Consider the following 20537-nt stretch of genomic DNA (forward strand, 5'->3'; position numbering starts at 1 on the left):
CATGGCTGTAAGCTGTAGAAACTCTTTCAATGTGGCACATATTAAACCTTTCAGAGGTAGTGCTTTGATTTTTAATTTTACGCTGTTGGCAGGCAATCAGGGTCTTTAATAGTATGGAGGCCAGAGGGAAAATGTTTCAAAACAGCAAGGATCTTATCATAGTGTGCAATTAATGAATAATTATTAAAAACCAGAAATAGCTGGAAGAGCAGGCAAGAGCTGGCAATGCAATTCTCTGGTTTCAGGCCTATAATGAAATCTCAAGAGAGGGAAGTATGATATGCAGCTTCGTGCAATTAAAGCTGGGATTTTTTCCCCCTAGTTGAAAGATCAGTGATCTTGAAAAAATATACCTGTCACTTGGTTTTGTTTTCAAGTCATTTAATTGTCAGAGTAAAGCATGTAACATCTAACAAGCACGGACACATTCTTCTGTAAATTATGGAATTTTGGGGTTCTTTTTTCTTAAATACTAAATTATGATTTTGGTTTTTTTTTTGAGATGTTTGAAAAGAAGGCTGTCAGCACAGTCTGAACGTGTTAACCATGGGAAAGGGCTGCAGCAATGCTTTCCCACTGCTCTGGCTTGTAAGTTTGTCCAGGAAGACATCAGAGCTGAGGACAGACTTCATGTGGACATCCAGGTCTGTTTGATGCTTTGCCACAGGCTGGTGCTTTCTCTGTGATGTTGGGGAAATTTCTTAACACCTGTGGTGTCTTCCTATTTCCAATCTGTCAAAAAAAAAGAAAGAAAGAAAAAGTACCTGTTGCATTCTCTCATGCAGGTCTCTACAGTTTACCTGGGCGTTTGCCCGTTTCACCTGTTTTCCTGTGTTCAGGCCGGAATTACCTTTCTGCCTTGGGTCTGTATCGTACCCAGCACAGCACAGCTCTGATCTCACGGAGATAAAGCAGCTCGTTGTCCTTGGTGCCACTGCTAGGGAGTCCTAATTGTACACGTTTGGATGCGAGTCACTTGTTCACCCGGGGACACATGCATCCCCAGCCTGGTGCAATGTCCTGGTCCTGACGACTCAAACTATATGTGAATTAGGAGGCAAGGACTGGTGTCTAAAGAGCCTTGTTGCTCTACCAAGCCAGGGAGTGCTGACACACATTGTGCTTAGCTTTGGCATGATGTAAGAGCCCTTCAAACCAAAAACTAGCTTATGGCCTAACGAAAATAACAAATGTTAAACTCCTCCACCAAGGAGGCTTTGGAAGGAGCAACCATGACCTTCAAATTCAAGGCTTTACGTTTTTTTTTCCTAAAGTGCAGCTGTGGCACTGTGTGTTATCACTGGCCTTGTTTTCCTAATCAAAAGTGAACTTACGGTTTGCATTTTCACTTGGAGAGAATAGGACCTTCCTGCTTGGAAGTGGGAACAACTGTTTTGCTTTTAAAGCTGCGTAACAAATCTAATAGTTAAAGGTATAACACTTGTGTTTTGTCACTGAAATCCATTAGTCTGTGGCACAGTGAGAGTGGCTCTGGCACGCAGGCTTGAAGATGCATTTGCTTGAGCAGCCTCTTCTTTTGAGTACTGAACCACATTTACTCACCGCTGTTTCATTATATATGAACTAAACACAGAAAAAGTTATTTACAACTATCAGGCATTTCTACATGCAATATTAAGAGAGGTTTTCCATTAGCTATGAGACAGAACAGCTTAAATTGTCTGTGTGCAAGTGTGAGTGTGTGTTTCTTGGCTGCTAATATCTTGCATTCACGTCTCTGGTGTTACTCCTGTTGTATGGGCACACTGCAAGAGTGTAAGATGTTGCACCCTTCTGTACCGGTACGCTCTAGTGCATGGCTGGTATTGACAGGAACAAACCGTGGACTGCTTGGTTCTGCACGGAATGGGGAAAAAACTCTCTTGGTTCCTTGGAAGGCTTTCTGACTTGAGCACACTTTTGCATATTTATTCAGACACTTTGATTGCCATGGTGCATGGCAGCTCTAAAGAACTTCACGAGCTAGAATGTGCTTCAAGAAACAATTAGGTTTCCCAGACACATTACAGTGAAAACCAATGGCACACTGTTGGGGAGGATGCCAAATTGTCTGGTGGGGTGCGAGCAAAACCCAGAGTGGATCAGCATAAACAAACTGTGGCATTTTCTTGAAACTGTTTCTAGGAGACAGAAGTCAATCTTCACCACTGTGCCTGGTTTCTCTGTGCTAGTGTTTTGTTTTCTGGCCTCGGGGTTTTTTCTGTTTCTCTTTTCTCCCAAACCTGATGCCTCATCTTTGCTCCAGGGCGCTGGTAATATGGCATAAATGTTTGCTGGCTTGTGAGAGAGGCTCCCCAGACCCCTGTCCTGGCTCGGCACAGGGACTTCCCAAGGAGATGTGGGAGCGGGGAGCCTCGCTGAGCTTTGCCAGCCACTGGTGCAGGGAAGCTGCTCCTCTGAATGGACAGCTGCAGGCATTAGGAAATGGGCCTGTTTTGGTAGAGGTTTTGCTGTCCCTGACCCTATTTCCAGGCAGGGCAGGTGGGTGCAGCAGTGTCCCAGACAGTGTTGCGTGCCCATTAGTGCTGTGGTACCAAACAGGAGCGGTGTGTGCTCCGCTCTGCACATCACACTGGTTTTGGGGATGGTCCCCGCAATGTTTGGCTGCTGCCTTGGCCCTGCAGCCTGTCAGCCTGGGGAAGTGCTTTAAGCCTTGCTTCCAGTTCTCACCAGGTCATGAGGGTGGAGACCATAACTCTTCTCCGGGTATTTGTCTCAGGTATAAGAGGTACCTGTGGCTCTGGGGCTTGCAGGAAATATTCTTTACCACAAGGCGTGCTTAGTGCTCATGAAAAGCAGGTTGCTAAAGTTCATTTGTTCCTGAAAGACCCTCTGAAGGCAGTAGCTTTTCTCTTTCTTCTCTCTTAAAAACATCGAGGCAGAATGTGCACCAATGGAGTTCGTTACAGTGTCGTAACTGGCTTCAGCTCCTGTCATTAATTGATAATCTTGCCGGATCTGCTATAATGCAGTGCCAGCTCAGCAAGCTCCAAGGAACTCTTGGGTAAAGTGCTCTCCATTTTGAGACCGTTGTCGGCAGCGTATCCCTTGATTTATCTCCTATTTCCAGGTGTGGAACTAAATGTAAACTGTCGTTGTAAATCACTAATTCAAGCAGAGTGAGAGAACAGTGCACAGTTTGCATATTTCAATACCACTTAATTAGGAAAAAAACATCCCTTGTTCCGTACAAATGTACAGTGCAAACCCTTTCTCTTAATGCTTCAGATGGGTAAAATGTCCTTTTGAGTCCCACATGTCTAATGCTGCTGCTTGTCTTGTTACAACAGACTTTTAATTTTGCCCCTGGGACCAGATGGGGAAGTAGCATTCTTTAAAGCCCAACCCAGTGTGTGTCAGTCTGGGAAAGCATGCCTGCCTGCTGCTGGCACGTACACCAGCACTGACACCTCGTAACCCAGCCTTGAGCCTGCTGACCTTACTTATTTATTTTTTAATGAAAAAAGCTTTTTGTGCTTGCTAATTGTGTAACTGCTATTTCGCATCCTAGTATTCCAGATGAGGTTGAGCTATGTGTCTTCTCTAAAGGTGTTTTCGTCTGACTCTTGTTCAAAATCAGCTTCCTACTGTGAATTGTGCTTCTGCATGACTAGACTTTCTTCTCCACCAGCCTCTTATTTCCTTGAAGCCACCTCCATGGAAAACAGAGTCATTTACTGGATCAGTGGGAATAACATTTTCTTGTGGCACGCCGCTTTGGAAAAATAAGTGATTTTTGATACAATCACTGCCTGCAACCCTCCTCTCTTACCATTCCCCTCTCCCCTTCTTCCATTACCCTTTACGCTCCTGCTGCGCTGCTGGATGACTGCACCTCCAGCATTTGCATCTTGTCCCTCCCTCTGCTCTTCGTCTTGGCAGTATAAATTGCTCCAGCAACCCCATAATTTTGATCTGCAATCATTTTCTCCACTAGTTTATGGCAATGCATCCGCTTTCTTTTTAGACTGGGCTGACTACTGGGGTACTGGTCCCGGAGTATCTTTGGAGCTGAGAGATTTGTGAGCTGCCAGGTGCACCAAAATGTGGATTTAAAAATTAAAGCCAGAAGAGAGAACATCCCTTTTAAGAAAACATCCAACTTTTCCATTCCTGGTTTTTTTTTTCCTTTCAGCACTTGCCAGTTGCTATTTACACACAAACTTATACACGCACTGTCCTTTTATAAAATGAAATATCCTGCTTTAGAAAAATGAGCGAACAAACAATAACACCATCTTTTGATTTATTGGTGTGATTTTTTTTTTCCAAAGGTGATCTCTAGCAGGCTTTTCTATTGTGGCTAAAAATATTGCATTGTACATAAGATTTTCTTGTTCAGATCAATTTGCTAAATTTTCATTTAGTTTCAAAGTGGTTCATTTCGTTGAGGCTTCATTTTGTTCAGACTAGCAACTCGAGAGGTTTCCTGTAGCTTAGAGAAGATTGCTTTTGAATTGGTACATTATTCAGTCATGAATTGTTTCTTTAGTACACAAGCAGCTGAGCGGGGTTTTTATTACAAATAGGAGTTTGAGTGCAGAACAACCACTATTTTGGCCAAATAAAGAATGTAAAATTAAGCACAAGTCTTCATAGTACACTGTGATGCTTTTCTACACTGTGTGCATCGGGGAGTTTTTTAAGTACTTAGCAAAACCCTCCTGCAGGGCATGGTAATATGATTGACTGCACACAGGATTTAAAAAATAATACAGTATATTGTAGAAATATGGCTACACTAGTAAGAACTGAAACCGTTTTCCTATTATCAGAAGAGGCAAGTGAGTAAATTTTGGTGTTTGTGATCAGCTACTAATTCAATGGGTCTTCAGCTGCATTCAGCATCTGATCCTATTGCGATGTTCTGCGTGAGTGTAACAGGATTTCTGCAGTCACGGAGGTAATGAGGTGGTGTAGGGTAGCAGAGCAAGTGCAGTCCCAGTGTTATGCACCAGCCTTTTAAAATATGGTTTTCCTCCGTGTTGTTTCTTGTTTACCAGTGTACATGATTGCTTTTACCTACCTTGAATTAGTTTCCACCTCCACAGGATTTTTTTGTCTGATAAAGTTAACGTGGGTAAATGGAAAGCAGTAGGAAAGAAATGTCTGGTTTTTGAAGATTCTGTCTCTGGGTTTAGGGAGAGTCTGTAGATGGAAGATTCTTGTAGCAAATCAGGTGACATTAATGGCTTAGTGTGTGGCAGCAAATTAGAGGACCTTGCATGGTCCAGCTGCCTTAGTAAAGAGATCGAGGATCCCATCAGTGCCCCAAAGCAGATCTCCTGATGGGTTTTGCTGTGCAGTCTTTACTGGTGCTGTCACCAAAAATCGTTTTCCCTGACTTCAGAGGTGGAAGACAGAGTTTGTAAGGGCAGCTGCCCTGGGTTCACTGTAGCACGAAGTCTAAGCCCTTGGCTCTCTGACTTCAAGGAGGTAAGAGTCCATTTTTGCTCTGGTATCTTAGGAGAGAACTGCTTGTCTTTTGCTACATGACTTACTGGTTAAAGAAGCTTATTGCCACGTGAGAAGATGATTTAGACTTTTTGTTTTAATCTCTTAATCTTGAATATTTTAAGAAAAATTAGTTCTGTTAGCTCTTGGGAGTTATGGGTTTCACTCATTAGTAGGTGAAAACCTTACAAAGCTCAAGAAGAAGGTATCTAAAAATCTCTCTTCTCAAGACGTCTTAGTCCATTGGTCTGAGTAGAAAAACTTATTTCCAAGTAAGAGACCATTCTGGAAAGAGGATGAGAAATGAAAGTCTAGTGGATATAGCTATGTTAAAGGGGGCAGAGCCGCTATTTAATTATGTAGCAATGTCAGAAGCAGTAGGATTATCTATTTCTGTCATGGTATGGGTCAAACTGAAGACCAGCAGTTGAATTTAAGGTGCTATATAAATGCATAGGGAAGTTCCCAAATGCTTATAATTGCCCTCTCAGTTGCTATGAATACTGATATTTAGTGATCTTCTTTCTCTCTTTCATAGTCATATATTTATTATATGTGAAAGGGTTATTGTAAAAGTCTTTTCTCCATCACTGTGGTCCTGTGTGCCCAAAGTTGGAGGCAGCTGCATGAGGCTGGAAGAAGAAATGTGTTTTGTAATTTACAGTAGGGGAGATTTAGTCCTTGCTAAAATCCCCTGCAGCTTCACTGTGCTCCAGAAAACATCGTATTTATCACCAGATTCCGGAATTTACATTAAAAATGACATAATTGAATCAAATGCATTGCCACATCTTGATTCTTCTTTGTTTATAGGATTTCCTCTAAAAAGTACTGTTTTGTTCATGTATTTTCTAGGAGAGAGGGAGAGAGTAAGCTGTCAGGTAGTTGGAGCTCTGGCTTAATTAGTTTTCTCAGGTCTGCAGTAATATCTTACAGTTCTTAGTGTTTCTTGGAAAGGTGCTACAGAAGATAGAGCGAGCTGCATTCTCCAATTCCACCTGGAATACTCTAGTTAGCTGTGGATTCACCTCAAGGAAATAAAAGAGAGTTAAAAGGCCAGCAAAAATGTACCCTGTACGGCTTGGATAAAGAAAGGAATGTGCATTAGTGTTTTTTCTGAAGGTAAAAATCATTGTAAGGGGGTTTACTTCAGATGAATTATATCTAATAAAATGAGCTGACATCTTTTACTGGTACTGAGATACAAGATTGAGATCGCACTTGTGGCGGAGAGGGAGAAACGCTGTCTGACGTTTGCTGTGACCTATTGCTGTATGCTGGTGAGCTGAGACATTTTGGAAGTCCCCAGCGGCTATCTGAAAGCAAAGTGCAAATATCACAGACCGACACAAGGCTCCCAAACCAAACGGTGTCCACGTGCTCGGCGAATCCATGTGCAGGTGTTTATTTGAATGCCATTTCGCAGAGCACATTCGCCGTCTCACCTGATATGGGGAGACTTGGAGTCTCACAGGCTCTGAATTAGGCTGCTGCCAAGGTTGAGGCGAGGGGGAGGAACACTCCTTATCTTGTATATATATTCCTTGAAAAGGTTTGAGACGGGAGGTTTTGACATGTTTGCACTCATTACGATTCTCTGGACAGCTCTGAAATGTAAATAAAAGGAGATTCAGGTGTTAGCAGAGAAGAGACTCTGCTGAAATGGAAATACTACTGCTCCCTGAATAGCCTTCTCGGAGGGACGCTGTGAACAAGGAGTGTTTGGCCAGGACATTTTTCTTAGTGTGATTTCGAGTAGCTTCACCACTACCCAAGGCTTTGATCCAAATTATCAAACGTTAGGCCTAATTTAAGGAATAAACCTGCCTTGTGGTGTAATAGTTCCTCTATATTTCCCCCATTAACATGATAACCAGGACATGCTTCAAGGAGTCAGACTGGAATTCAGTCTTCGTTTACCTGCAGCATTGGAATTGCTGGTACTGGGGGTGGCTGAATGAGAGACTCCCCCTCTCCCCACCCTTCCAAAAGACAGCTGTCTGCTGCCCCAGAACACCTCATTTCATTTCTCACGACACTGTTGCCAGGCAAGAAAGTCTTCCTCGCTCTCCTGCAGATTATGATCTTCCTTAAACCTCAAAACAAACTGGTTCTGAAGATTTGTGAAACTTCAGCTTTCATTTTGACTGCATTCATTTATTGTTTTCCTTCCAAAAAGAAGAGGAATCTGTTCAGAGCAGAAAAAGGCTCGCTGTTGTCAGAAAGAGCAGGCTGTCGGTGTGTTTAGAACGTCGGAGTCCTGCAGGCAGCTTTTCACCTGCCCATGCCAGATTTGTAGTGGCTGAAAATAAATATTTGTACTGTGTAGGTGCTTTCCTGGATGATTTTACCTAAGGATTAGCTCCTGGGGACTAGCAGCTCCCACGTGCTGGTTTGGGGTGAGACCTGTTTGTACCCACAGTTTGCTGCAACAGCCCCGTGCCCCCCACTGCTCTCTTATACCTCACTGTGCCCCCGCTCTGCAGCATCCACCTGCCTTTCCTTCGGCAGAAACACACCTTCTGATCCAGACGGCCTCACCCACATCAATAAATACATAAAATATATTGCATTGTGATAGAAGAGTTGTGAAGGCAAGCCCTACGCAGTGGGGTTAGCTCCAGAAACAATTCGGGTGGCGCACGTAACCATTATGGGGAGACTGTAAATCAGGGTGGGGGAAGAAATGGGAGGTTTGATCCAACGCAGCCCTCTCACTCTTTTTCCTTCCATCAAGGGAAAGTGAGGTATCAGTATCTTACTGGACTGACACAGTCACTTTCCTTGGGGACAGAGGAGAACAATAAATTGGCTTTCAGTCCCAAAGCTGTCGGCCTTAGTGCCACTGGTTCCACATCTGCCTTGGTGCATTTCTGCTCTTCCACTCCCTGGGTCCTGCTTCCTGCTGCGGGTTTTGGTGCAGAATTTGGATAACTGCACGTAATTTTTATGGCAATTTGCTTTGGTTTCTCTTCTCACTGAGGGTGCTGAACATAAACTCCACAGCTGGCAAGCATGATCTTCCTACCATTTGTGCATCAATAATTCCATTTTCGTCTCACTTGCTACAAAACAGCAAGTTTTCTTTGTTTGAGGGGTTTTGGTACAAAAATCTGACTTGGAGATTGATAAGATCTCTCTCTCATTTAGGAAGAGCTTTGCTGATTCCCCCATGATAATCCATTCCATATAACATATAGCTCAAGCTTGTCTTTCTAGCGGAGCTCACGAGCATCTTATGTATCTGCCAAGCTAATATCTCGTCTTTCTGTATTTGTATTCTGCAGTTGATTGTTCAATGATTTCTCCTGCTGAATTGCAATAGATGAGCTGTTTAATGTTGCAATGGCTGATTTCATAATGTAAAAACAAAAAACCTCTCAATTCCAAATTGTGTTTGCTAGTTAGAACGCAGGATTTAAATGAGATTTATATCGAAGATGTATTTTTCCCATTGCTTCACCAATGCAGAAAGAAAACAAGTCTTCACTCTTTCTAAAAGAAAAATCAAAGCAACCATGGCAAGAACTTGTTTTGCAAGGATGGAGCATCGATAAAAACTAAACTTGTTCCCTTTTACACATTTGTGTTCATATTAGTGTTTTTTAAAAATACTTTCTCAATGCAGAAATAACAATTTCCAATAAGCATGGCTTTTCTGACAGCTGGAATGTTAAAATTTCTAAAAATGAGCAGTTCAACATACATTTATTTTACCATGGTATGTCTTCTGGCGCTGAGTCTGTGTATATTTCCACAATATTCTTGATCTTCTTTTTGCAAAGTGGCCCTGATTTAAAACTTCTTTTATGTTTTTACCGGAGAATTGTTGTAGTGAATGGAAATGAACGACTCAAAAGCAGATGCTGGATTTTGTAGCTTTTATTGACAAACTGCATGAGATGATGGGCACCTAAATGAACACTCGGCTGTTGCTTCAAATGCCAAGTTGGTATTTACTGTAAGGCGCAACGATTTCATGGCAGTTTACCCACCTGCGTGAGGGAAAGCACCAAAGAGCACAGGGGAGTATATGAAATTCTTCTATTAGCTTTTACGTGTCGCGGCAGCCTTGGCTGTGCAGTGACCAGTTTGCTTTGACCACAGAGTTGGGGTCCCCAGAAAAGCGTTGCAGTCTGTTGGCACAGTGACCCCAAAGGCTGACCCTTTGATCCCTGCTCAGCACGGTGTGGGGTTGCTGCTTCACACTCCACTTCAAAATGAATTATCCAGTTACAGTATCACGGACTAAACCATCTTTCTGTGTGAAGTTGTGCACATTTAAGACTGAATGATAGCTGATGAAGTTTGAGATCAGAAGATTAAAGCTGAAGAGCAAGATAAACTCGTATTTGAAGAACAATTTTTAACATAATGAACGGAAGAAATAAATGACCATTAAAGGTAGGAACTTGTGTAGGGAAGATTTTCAAAGGTGCTATTGTTGCTGCGTAAGAGTGGCTATAAATGTGTTACGCTCTCCATAATAATTTTTAAGTATGTGATGGGTTGACCCTGGCTGGAGGCCATGTGCCCACCCAAGCTTCTCTGTCACTCTCCTCCTCAGCTGGACATGGGGAGAGAAAATATAATGAAAGGCTCATGGGTCGAGATAAGGACAGGGAGATCACTCAGCAATTACTGTCACGGGCAAAACAGACTCGACTTGGGGAAAATGAATTTGTTACCAATCAAATCAGAGTAGGATAATGAGAAATAAAACCTAAATCTTAAAACACCTTCCCCACACCCCCACACCCCTCCCTTCTTCCCAGGTTTAACTTCACTCCCGGTTTTCTCTACCTCCTCCCCCCAAGTGATGCAGGGGGACGGTGAATGGGGTTGCGGTCAGTTCATCACACACTGTCTCTGCTGCTCCTTCCTCCTCAGGGGGAGGACTCCTCACACTGCCCCTGCTCCAGCGTGGGTCCCCCTGTAGGGCCACAAGTCCTGCCAGAAGCCTGCTCCAGCGTGAGCTTCCCAGGGGGTCACAGCCTTCTTTGGGCATCCCCCTGCTCCGGCATGGGGTCCTCCCCAGGCTGCAGGTGGGCATCTGCTCCACTGTTAACCTCCATGGGCTGTGGGGGCACAACCTGCCTTATCATGGTCTTCACCACGGGCTGCAGGGGAATCTCTGCTCCGGTGCCTGGAGCACCTCCTCCCTCTCCTTCTTCACTGACCTGTGTGTCTGCAGAGTTGTTTCTTTTGCATATTCTCAATTCTCTCTCGCAGCTGCTGCTGCACAGCAGTTTGTTTTGTTTTGTTTTGTTTTTTTTCTTTTTTTTCCCCTTCTTTACTATGTTATGCCAGAGGCGCTACCACCATCACTAATGGGCTTGGCCCTGGCCAGCAGCTGGTCCATCTTGGTGCTGGCTGGCATTGTCTCTGTCGGACATGGGGGAAGCTTCTGGCATCTTCTCACAGAAGCCACCCCTGTAGCCCCTCCACTACCAAAACCTTGCCACACAAATCCAGTACAAGGTATTAAAACTACCATGATTTCTGCTGGTAATGTATGAGCGTGTATGGCCTTTAAAAGTGTATCATGACTAATCACTGTTTTGCAAAAAGACTTCCCATGTTCAGTAATGATACTTCTGTCATGAAACTTCCTTGAGTATTTTTAGCTTTTTCTAGTGTTTGCACTGTGAAATGGCAGTATTTAAAAATATTAGAGAAGCAAAACTTGACCCTGCTAAGAACTGAAGATAATTGTCAGGTATTTTAAATTGCTAAGAAGTAAAACTGTTAACACTTGTGTCCTCACTAATTATATTCTGCATAGCTGCGTTCCCCTGACAACTGATGCATCCAGTATCACTCTACCTAATGGCTGAGGGCTGTGAAGTGACAGTGCAAAGCAAAAATAGCTCATTCCTCTGAAGAGCTCTGTTTGCCATTGCTTGTGGAGAAGTGTGTGATGGGATCACCAGAAGCTGTTACGTTTTAATGCTGCAGAGTCAGAAAAGATTTTACTGTAGTGCCCTGTCAGTCCCAGCTGGATGGATCAATGGTACGCAGCCTTGAAACTTTGGTTCAGCTCCATGTAAGTCTCTCACAGTCTTCTTGTTTAACGAGAATATTCGTGTTTCTCAACCCAATACACAGTTTATCAATCAGTTGTAGAGGACTGAAGTACAACGGAGACTGAAGCATCATCGCTCTGCAGGAAAGTGCAGGTATTCTTCTGGGCAGGTTCCTTCAGCATTAGTTTCTGTTAGAGATCAGGTTGCTGGAAACACAAAATTCACCTCACCCTTTGCCACAGAGTAGCTGACATGATATTGCTGTGCTGCGTCCAGCCTCAAGCAGCTCTTTTTTGCCAGTCAAGGAGAAGAAATGTGTGCAGCAGAGCAGGGAGGACCTGAACTGAGCAAACCGTTGGGTGATGCAGGGATTTCAACCAGAGAGAGGAGCTGTGGGCACGCTGTTGTTCTGTTGTGTCGTTGATTTGACCCAATGACACAACACTGGGCCAAAACCTCTGACAAGCCAATCTGGTCTCAATGGTCTCGTAGAACCCTTAAGGGTATCTGAGGTGGGGAGAGTGTAGTCTAATCCAAGTGAGATGTACGCTTCAGATTCTGTTGACATCTCCTGGGTCTTAGTGATGAGTTACATTGGCTTATAGTCACCTGTGAAATGAAGTATCCAAGGCAGCTGCAGGTGGTTTTCTCATGCCAGGGGTGGCAAATGCTTGTGTGAAATTCTTCTCAATACACCTGACAACCCCAGTTATCTATGGAAGCTTTTAATAAGGAAAAAAGTAAATTCCCCATGTTGTCCCTGCCCCACACTTGAACATATCGCTGTTTCGAGGAAAGAGTGCTGTTTATGGGAAGAATACATGCATTGCTTTAGCATTTGTGATTTAGCAAGACCATTAATGGTGTCTTCAGTTGGAAGAAAGATGACTTTATGTGCAACAGAAGAGCAACATATCTATTAAAACCTTATAGGTTTGGTTCATTTATTGCACCAAGAGGCAGTTCTGCTCAGTGCCTTTCATGTATTGCACCACTTCGTGGGCCAGCACTGTCCTACCACCCAGCTGTGCTCAGTGATGAGATGCGGCCTCATTGTACAGCACCCTTGAGGCAGGGAGGAGCATCATGAGCACTAGATGGACCCAAATCCCTCTGAAGGCTACAGGAATGGCTGGTCCATTGGGTTTTTTTGCTGGAAGCTGTGGACAGGATCAGATGTACATGGAGCTGGTTTTCAACTGTTTGTCCCAGCCCATATGCTTAATCCCTCCTTCCAGCGGTATTTATAAAGCTAACTAGTTCGTTACTGGCCTCTGTTCAGTTTAAACCCATTCAGAGAAGGGCTGAGGGTGTTTGCCAGCCTCTCCGTGAGCGCTTGGAGATTTGCCTGCTTGTGCTGGTGACAAAAATGCTGTCTCGCTGCCTCCTTTGTCCTTGTTATCCCTGCAGCCTCAGCACAGGGGCTGGGTTTTAGCTCAGTTTTGCTTTGCCAGTGGAAGGCCTGTGTGGGTGGTCTCTAAGTGAGGTGGCTCCACAGCAAAGGCAACGAGTCACTGATGTGCAGCGATGAGGATACTCCTGTTCTCTGCAGAGGCTGCACACCTAGCAGCCAGGCCAGCTCCAGTGTCAGGTCCCAAAGTGAGCCTGCACGTCTCTCTGGTGGTTAGAAAAACTCTGATGGGGAAATCACTGGGAGATACACACCCGCCATGTCTTCTCCCTGTAATTACTGCCTGGGTAGGGACAGTTCCTTATTGCCTCCATCCCTTCCAGAGAAGCATTTTTGAAAGGCAAATCTGTGATTCTGAAAGTTAAGGATAAAGGATCAGAGTTGCTGAATAACTTGAGCTTATACAAAATGTATGTAGCAATGCACGTATTGACTTGTTTCACTGAGTATCAAAATTTATTGTCCCTTGAACTAAATATTGACACAGACAAAGTAGTATCAATATTTATCTCTCAGGTTAATACATTTTTATATTCACCTCATCATACATCAATATGTGCTTATTATTATGATGATGTTTGTCCTTCAGCAGAAGAAACTTGCATGTGGGTGAGAAGGAAAAAAAGAGGTTTATATTAGTATTCTTGTCCCGTTTTAAACTTCATTGGATGCTTTACCCTGCACATGGAGCCCACCTCAGCCCTCTTTCAAGCAAACCCCTTATTGATGGCTGTGACACTCTATGCACTGAATATAGGATTGAGCAATGATTGATTTTTTGGGAAATGTGAAGTTAACTGTCACTAGCAGAAGTGGCAGCAAACCCACCGCTTCTGTGTTATAGACTAGTTGTTTGGTGGTGCTCCCTGCAGTAACTCTGTAGTAAGAGCGAGCTACTTAACAGCTCAGAGAAACAGAGCACAGCGCAGGCTGCAGGACACAAGACTTTGATCAGAGATCCAGCTGTGAATCACTGCCTATGAAATGATGCTGTCAATGTTGACTGGCGGACAAGGAACCTTGTGGTAAGCTTAGCTCATGCCTGTGTTACATGTGGCACTGTGTCTGCACGCCAGCTGGAACTTTATTTATGGGCTCCAATACCATAGAGAACGCAGTGGCCTATTTGGGCCTCCTGCATTTCTTCCAAGGAGAAGTGTGTGGGCAAAAAGAGTATGGCCACTTCACTGTGTCTGAAGGATTATCCTTCTGACCTGTCCCATCACCTCTTTTTCCTAATTCTAGATCTTAGAGAACAAGAAGACAGAGGTTCCCTAGCCAGACAATGAGGGCAGACTGCACAAAAAAAGGATGCAGGCATGATGGCACTGAATATAACAAGACTTGTTTGGGCTCTACAAAGGCCTTTTAGCACATGATTTATGCTATATATGTGGTGATACAAGCTCTGGCAGTTAGGCAGAAACATTGTAAGTTCCACAGAAGCACTGGAGAAATTCCACTGGTCCCCTCTGGGTCTTGCTTTTAAACCTGCTGACCTTAAACACAAGGGAGATGAAGGGGTAGGCAATAACCAGACTGGGAGCAGCATTAAAATATGTGTGTTCGTCTCTCCCACACCCTGTGCACCTTCTGCTCATCAACAGCTAGTTGCTGTTGGTCAGCGACAGAGAGGGGTTTGAGGCACATGTTGATCTGGACAGTGGCTGAACACCATGTATTCATCAAAAGCTGTGAAAAGCTGAAAGTTTGGATCTGAAATTCTGCCCAGCTGCTGGTAGACCAGAGAAACTTCTCCAAACTCTTGCCTGCCAGAAGCAGCACTGGTAGGAAATCCTTGAGGCTGGAGAGCAGAGAAGATGACAGTCCTCTCCTTGAGATGCTCCAGTCTTCCTCAGTTTAACACCACTGAGGAAGTGCAGTCTGCATTGCTCCTGCTGCCAACAGCCACTCGGTATCATTCTGGTTGGTTTCTTTGCCACGCTTACAAGTCAGTAGCAGCTGCTTGTAAACTGACATTTAAATGACAATTGTCAGTAGACAAGAAGCATATGGCAGCTGACTTCTCACATGCAGACAACTGCAGCAGCAGCAGCACGGAGCAGCTGTGCGTGCTGGAAAACACCACCACATTGATCTGCAGTTGGGAAGGTCATCCTGGTGATTGAAGACTGCGTTTTGTGGCTTGACTTTTTTCTTAAAAGATAGAGAGAGACAATAAACTAAGGACTGATGTCCCTATTTCTAACCAAAAGCAAGGTTTTTGAGTCCTGGTTAAAATAATAACCATAACATAAATACATGCCAAAACCCTGCCTCCTGCAAGTCACATTGTGAGGACTGGAGTCTTTGCTTTCCTCCTTCTCCCAGGTTAGCAGTGCCTGGTGTTACGACCATCAAGAACCTGATTAGCGAGGAGATGCATTTGCTTGTGTTTTCAAAGCCATTTGTAGCAGAATCAAACAGGGACCAAGTGCTTCCCTCGTGATTAGTATTGCTTTATGATGGCAAATTTGTAAGGCACAGGGCGTTAATGTCATGTCATACCTTTGAGTACAGTCAGACCGAGTATGCAAATGTGAAATGAGCCCTTAAAAAAAGTCTCCCTCTGAACTGACTGCATCGCTGCCTGCACTTGACTCATAACGCAGTAACCATATGCTTATATTCCGCTGACAATTGCCATTTAAATGTCAGTTTACAGGCAGATGTTGAGAACCCGCCTTTGTGCCATTAATTAAATCACAGAAAAGCAAAGTTTGAGGTTTAATGCTGCGCAGGCTAACTGTGATGAGAGTAGCAGCAGATCCGGCAGACCCTGATGGACCAGGGGGTCAGGGTGAAGGGGCACGGGCAAAGGAGCACGTGCATGAAGTCACCACAGCAGCCTTGGATAATGGGCTACAGCACCCAAATAAAGCGTGCTGTTGGCAATTCCCCCTGACAATTACAGTTTTGTACCCAATTCCCAGTTTTGTGGGCTGGCTGGCAGCAGCCAGGAGAGAGGGGAAATGTTGGGACTATAAAAGGAGGCAGATGTAAGTGCTCAGGTGCAGAAAAAAAGACAAAAATCTATTCAATAGAAGAACAAGCAAAATCTGGGAGGGTGGAGAAGGGAGCCCTCTCTCATCTACCAGACATTTGCATGTATTTAAAATCCTTCCCAATAAAGTTCATAATGAATTTAATACAGTCCCCTACGGCCCAGAGCAATGTTCTGAGTAATAAAAAAGTATTGCTAAGGGACAGATGACTGCCAAACTCCGACTCTCTGCCAGCAATGCATATTTATATTATTGGCACTTAAACGCTAGGTTTATTTTACTACATAAATGATCCTTTGTCACATATTAAGAATTAATACTGTAAGATCCACTTTTGGAAAGTTACAGTAACAATTCCCAAATTTAAATCATTGTTAAATTTGTATGAGTTATTTTTAAAGAGGTTTGGGGTAGTGTTTTTTTCAAGTAGTAATTCCTATTTTGGGTAAACTCTTTTGTGGCTGGTTTATGCCTTAGGATTTTAAAATGGTTTTAGTCAAGGAGCTTTTAATATCTTTTTGTTGTCGTTGTTACCTTGAAATATCTACATCAATGTTAAATGAATTATAAGCTCAAACACTTACTTAAAGGTTGAGAGTTACTCAGTTACACATAGTGAACTAGATAACACAAGGGCTCCTGGCTTCTCTTGGCATGGTCTAGTGCACTTCTGATGATTAAACCAAGTGACTCAAATGTGTGCTGGAAATTTCAAGCACCAGCGATGGAGGTCGCGGGCCCACAGCATTGCTTTGTTTATAAACATCATTATTCCATGGAAGATAAATCTCTGCTCTCTAGTGTGTCACTTCAGCACAGTAGTCAGGAAAATGCGAAAAAAAACCAACCCCTGAGCTACTGATTTTCTTCACTTTAATAAGGACGAGTGGAAGGGAAAGGTGGATATGAGGTAAAAATGTGAAGTTTAATTCCTAGCAGGCAGCGAGCTCTAAGGAAAAATGCATCAGTACTGGTGTGAGATGCAGTCAGGTTTACCTTCAAGCTGATACAGCATTATTTAAGCACCTTCTGCACACTACAGTACAACACAAACTTCTACAGCCTGTGTACAAGTTCAAACTGATGGCAGCAATGATTCAGTCAAAATATCTAATATGCTCAGGTCTGAACACAAGCTTTTCTTCTGACACACTTCAGTTTACTCCATACCGCCACGTCAAGTGTGAACAGTTGGAAAAAATATTGTGGGTTTGTTAGCACGTTTATTTACATGGTGCATCTCCTTGGAATCAACAAGCATTTTTTTCAAGTGTAAAAATGTACAGTTACTCATCCTGGGAAAACAACGTTACAGACATCTCCCCCCACCCCCCAAAAGTCTAACCTCACCACCCTGTGCAAGGGCACAAGCAGCTCGTTTTTTCACTTGCCCTACACACAAGGAAATATTCAGTTCCCCAGAACACAAGTGTCCGAAGAATATAAGGGGATCCTTAAGCATTTGGCTGTTTGCACTAAAAAGAAAGGTCAGTGGCAAAGACTTCAGATACAAGCGAAAACTCAGCCATCTCGGAGCACTGCGTTTGAGCTTGAAAACTGAATGCACGCATTGTTTGCCCACAGTTCTTCACAGCAGCATTCATAATTTAGGAAACTATTAATCAGCATGATGAAGTATCGTGTTTCTAACTAAAGAACAAAAAAAAATTACACTAGAGAGCGTATTTTCCCTTGAAAGAGATCATCGGGTAAGATGTGACGAGACTTCTGCAGACCTGGGTTTGTGGGGTTTGTGTTTAAGTTGCACAGGAGCAAACGCCTCAACGGAGCAGGAGAAGCCCTTCGCTGCCTTATAAGGCCTGTCACAAGTCACTGCTCATGGCTCCTTATTTTCTCTCAGTCCCTGCCAGGACCACTACCCCTGTATTTGTTATGCTGACAGCCAAGAAAAAAAGCACTGAAGGCTAGAAAATATGCAGGACTAATAGAAAATTCAGATCAGCTTTTGACAGAGACACAACAGGTACTGAAAAATGAGGCAAGGCAGCAGGGAAAGAGTTACGCAGCCAAGCAAAGGGCATGGGATTGTGTAGGAATGGGAATGAGACTAAAGAGGCTGTGGCTGAGGAGAGTTATGGTGGTTAAAGAACAGAAAATGGCAAAGGTAGCGGCATTTGTCTACTAAGAACAGCCTTCCAGGGCTCTTAATCCAGTGCTGTAAGTTTAAGCTACGCTACTTCCCATCCTACCGAAATTGTTGTGACATTAAGTGATTACAGAAGCAAATGATCAAAAAGACAACTTTTATTTGGTAGCTCATTCAGTAAGATCATAAATTTCTTAAAGTAATTATAGCTGTCACTAACAAAATTAATTTCTTTAAAAAAAAAAAAGACATTTCATACCTTTTCTTTGCTTGGGGGGTGGTGGAGAGAACTTGGACATACCCTGTTTAAGCCCTGGCAGTTTCACAGTTATGAAAAACCTTTCTTCTCTTTTCTGCCCCCCTTCCCCATTACATTCATGTCTTCCCACTAGTGAAGTATCATTTTCCTGGCTTGGGAACTCAGCGTGCACTGTGTCAGAATTGCGTTCCTATGCAGAACGTGATCTGTTCAACGGGGGCAATCTGCCTTCGCCTGGGCACGAGAGAATGACAACATTGCTGTGCTTCTGTTGTGAAAGGAGGCTGGACGTTGGAGGAGATTAACACTAGAACAGAAGTCCACTGGAAGCGAAAACTGCACCAGCAGGACTCTGTGCTGTCTGTGCCTCTGCAGCTGGGAAGCCAACCTGCAGCTTCTGCTCCCTCTAAGTGTTCCTATAAGGCACGTTTCCTGCAAAGAGAAATACGAAGTGGAAACAGTAAACTGGCGGCTGTGTTGTGTTTCAGAAGTAATGCCTGGTGCAGGGAGCGCTGGGAGGAATTGTTTTGTGTACCTGGTACTTCATGCAAGGCGTCAGGGTTTCCAGCGTTTACGTGCACCAGAGGCAGTGGATGCCAGCGAGGACTGGAGCGCCTTTCCCCTGCTCCATCTCCTGCCCGGGAACGGAGCCTGCTCAAGCTCACCCACACGTGTCTTCATGGCTGCTGTTCTGAAGGCGGCATCACTGCTGCAACCCTACTGAACGCCGGTCCACACAGGCAGAGGTTCAGACATCCAACACTTAAGTCACCCCCTTTTTAATGCCATTAGTGATGCAGCAACATGTATTTATATTTACATATAAATACAAAATGGTCAAATACCACATTTTTAAGCATAATTTATAATCTGAAACTGCTTACACTCACGACTAGGCTTGGGTTTTTCTCATTTACATTCATAATTTAATTCCACTGGAATTTGATTTTTAAGAAAGCCCAACATATCTTAATTACCATAAAAAGATCCATACATATTTTACTTAAAAATATCTTCTGTAAGAGGAAATTTACCAAAAATAACATGAAATATATTATTATGCATACTTATATTTTTTTTTTTGGAAAGTACAAACAAGGATCTGATCTCGTCGGGGTATTGCCTGGTCTAATATGGCTATAGGTTCTATTTATTTTGTTTGATTTTCAAAGTAAAGGGAAAGACGTAAGAAATGTCAGAACACAAACCAAAATAAAAAGGCATTCTTTCCAAAGATACAGATACCAATGAAGGAACACTTTGAAAACTAATAAATGCCAATAGGTACAAAGAAACACTATCCAAGCACTATGCAGTCCTTCGTCAGAGCATGTGTTGCAATGACCTTGCAACAGTTATTAAAACCAACAAATAAAAAAATGCTACTGGCAGAAAAAGTTGTCAAGCAAAACATTGAAAAATTGGTACTATTTCCGAACAAGTAAGTGCAGAACTGATACTAAGTATTTTATGGTTTTTTTCCCCCACTTATGAACACTTCTTTCTTCCTCTTTCTGTTCGCAGGACTGATTGTTGCAACTCTGGCAATATGCTGGATGCCAAACCAGGTTAGAAGGATCATGGCTGCTGCTAAACCAAAGCAGGACTGGACTGTCCCCTACTTCAGAGCGTACATCACTCTTCTTCCCATCGCCGACATCTTCTTCTACCTCAGCTCGGTGGTGAACCCCCTGCTGTACAACGTCTCTTCGCGGCAGTTCCGCAGCGTGTTTCTGCAGGTCCTCCGCTGCCACCTGACCATAGAGCATGCCAACAAGGAGAAGTTTCTCAGAGCCAACCTGAGCTCCACAGCAAGGAGCAGCCGGTCTCTGCGCCCACTGCTCTTCTTTTCATCTAGGCGCAACTCTTCTACAAGGGGCAGTAACAAAGTTTTCTTAAGTACTTTTCAGAATGAGACCAAGCCTGACTGCAGTCCCCAGAAACCACGTCTTGAACCGCTGGAGCCCAGCTTGGAAGTAGCGCCACTAGAGACAAGCTCAGAGCCCAGGCCGGATGCGCAAAATGGCCTTTGTGAACATCAAGTATGACTTCATAAGGCAAAGTTAATGATTAGCAATGAACTTAAAAACATGGAAATTAAAATGACTGAGGAATTGACTACATCTTAAATGGAACAACAGAGATGGATTTGTTTCCAGTTATGCAAAATGAGCAGGAGTTCTGTATCCTGCTGCTGGGATTTTTTAAGTGCACACTGGAAAATCAATCTCCTAACTGAATTCATTAGCTGCCA

At 43.6% G+C, this 20537-nt stretch overlaps 1 protein-coding gene across 1 annotated transcript in view; it reads left to right on the forward strand.

The window, feature by feature from the left end:
- Positions 1–20331, forward strand: part of GPR39 (G protein-coupled receptor 39) — an 81642-nt gene extending 61311 nt beyond the window's left edge. The window contains exon 2 of the mRNA XM_068408227.1: positions 19808–20331. Within this exon, the coding sequence (XP_068264328.1) occupies positions 19808–20331 (524 nt within the window). The remainder of the gene's footprint in view (positions 1–19807) is intronic.
- The last annotated feature ends 206 nt before the right edge of the window (positions 20332–20537 follow it).

Source organism: Nyctibius grandis, chromosome 9, assembly GCF_013368605.1.
Source record: "Nyctibius grandis isolate bNycGra1 chromosome 9, bNycGra1.pri, whole genome shotgun sequence".
Lineage (NCBI taxonomy): Eukaryota > Metazoa > Chordata > Aves > Nyctibiiformes > Nyctibiidae > Nyctibius > Nyctibius grandis.